The sequence below is a fragment of the Triticum urartu genome, chromosome 5A (assembly GCF_056163025.1).
Source record: "Triticum urartu cultivar PI428250 chromosome 5A, HENAU_Tu73, whole genome shotgun sequence".
Lineage (NCBI taxonomy): Eukaryota > Viridiplantae > Streptophyta > Magnoliopsida > Poales > Poaceae > Triticum > Triticum urartu.
This window is the reverse complement of record NC_141877.1, coordinates 669,823,791-669,825,600: the sequence shown is the minus strand read 5'-3', so window position 1 is coordinate 669,825,600 and position 1,810 is coordinate 669,823,791. Positions and strand designations below refer to the sequence as shown.

The 1,810-nt window shown below is 42.7% G+C and overlaps 1 protein-coding gene across 1 annotated transcript; it reads left to right on the top strand.

Annotated features, from left to right (window-relative positions):
* Positions 1-224: 224 nt before the first annotated feature.
* LOC147973946 (uncharacterized) lies at positions 225-1,502 on the top strand. Its single transcript, XM_087525139.1, has 3 exons — positions 225-329; positions 429-893; positions 1,239-1,502. Exons 1-3 carry the CDS (start codon positions 225-227, stop codon positions 1,500-1,502), a joined length of 834 nt encoding a protein of 277 aa, XP_087381265.1.
* The last annotated feature ends 308 nt before the right edge of the window (positions 1,503-1,810 follow it).

Here is a 1,810-nt window from a genome sequence, read left to right as displayed (position 1 = left end):
GTGTGCCGTGGATTGGACTGGTTTTAGTTTGGATGCCGAACTATTCCCAGGTTTAGATGAGACGGGCATTTCCATTGTCATTGGCATTGCTTTATTACGTAGATGATAGAAAATAGATTGATTGGCCATTGCCAGTATAGGTTATCACTATGATTTATTATATGTATGATCTTTGTATTGTACTATGTACAATTCAACTTAGAGTTCAACATGTTCTATGTAGAATGGAGGAAGCACAATGTGGACGCTGCAACTCACGATGCCGGACCAGCCTTTCTACTGCCACGCTGTTCGGCATCTACTTCCAACCTTCTTTTGTTTTTGTAGCGGTAACAATTTATATGAACCTTCTGACAGTACATTCTTTTTGTTTTTTTTGCTATTTCCACTAATGTATTGTGTCTGTTATTTGTTTTTATCTTACACAGATCGTACCATGCAATGTGAGATTGGCATTCAATGAGCTCGTCGCAGACACCGTGACCTTCGACGCTCTTGGGGGCCCATACACTATGCAGGTCGAGAAGGGGCGAAAGGTAACCCAGACAGGAGGAGATGATTGGGATCGTTTCATCGCCCGCATGCGTCTTAGTGGGGGTGAATTGATCAGCTTCTCCTTCAGAAGAGATAGGCCCAGGGTTTCTGTTATCTATCTAAATTTGATTCCGGATAGTGAGGATGAAGTTCATGAGGAGGAAGATGGTGCTGATTCAGATGATGACGATTCAGATGATGATGAGAACCCACTTGTTGAATACCTATATGCCCAAGGACTCAGACTGGGCGACGAGGAAATCGGCAACCTCCGGGACATGCTTCCGCTACGTGAAGACTACCTAGGGAAGCCATTCGTGACTCGCCTCACAAGGACGAATGTTAAACGGCATATCATGGTATGTTACTTAGTGTGGTAATTACATGATATGCATGCTTAGTTAGTGTAGTAGTTCATATGATATGCATGTTGTAGTACTGTGATGAGAGGCCTAGTTTAGAATTCATTTAGTGAAGAATTTTATGACATGCATGTAGTGTAGTAATATGCGATGATATGCTTAGTGTACGCAGTAATCTAATGATATGCCTAATTACTGTAGTAATTTGATGCTTGGCGTATAGTGTAGTGATGTGATGATATATATGCTCAGTGTTGAATCCAATGATATATGTGTCTTGAAGTGTATGCTTTGTTGATAATTGCACGTGGCATGATCATATATCATGTCAACTGTTTTCAGAAATTACCTAAGAGGTTACTTGATAGCTGTGGCATCGACCCGGACGAAGAAGGCATGGCTGCTGGACTACGCCTTACCAGAACGGGCTCCATCACCAGCTGTGCCTATGCAGTGGACACGGATGGTCGCACTGTCTTGAGCAGGGCAGGGTGGAAGAAGTTCCTTCGTGCCAAGAATCTTCGGGTAGGACAAGCCATCCTACTCACTGTTGCGAACACCCGTCGCCATGACTTGAGGATGATGATCACCATCCACCTCATTTAGAACTGGGGTGGGCCATGTATCAATGTGAAATGAACTTGTTATGTTAGCTCTTGTTTGCGAGTACTTGTCGTGTATTACCGTACCTATATCTACTCATATCTAGGTACTATTGCTTGTGATGGATTGCAACTATTATTAACTGGTAACTAATGCTCTACTAGCTATGATTATTCCACTGTGTGATGTTTTATAGGCTGTAGTGTGACATGGTAACTATTATATATGATAGAGGCTTGTCTCTAAGACCTTGTACAATGCAAGGTGCTTAGGGATGTGCTTCCACTGTGTGATGTTTTGTACGTGCCAGG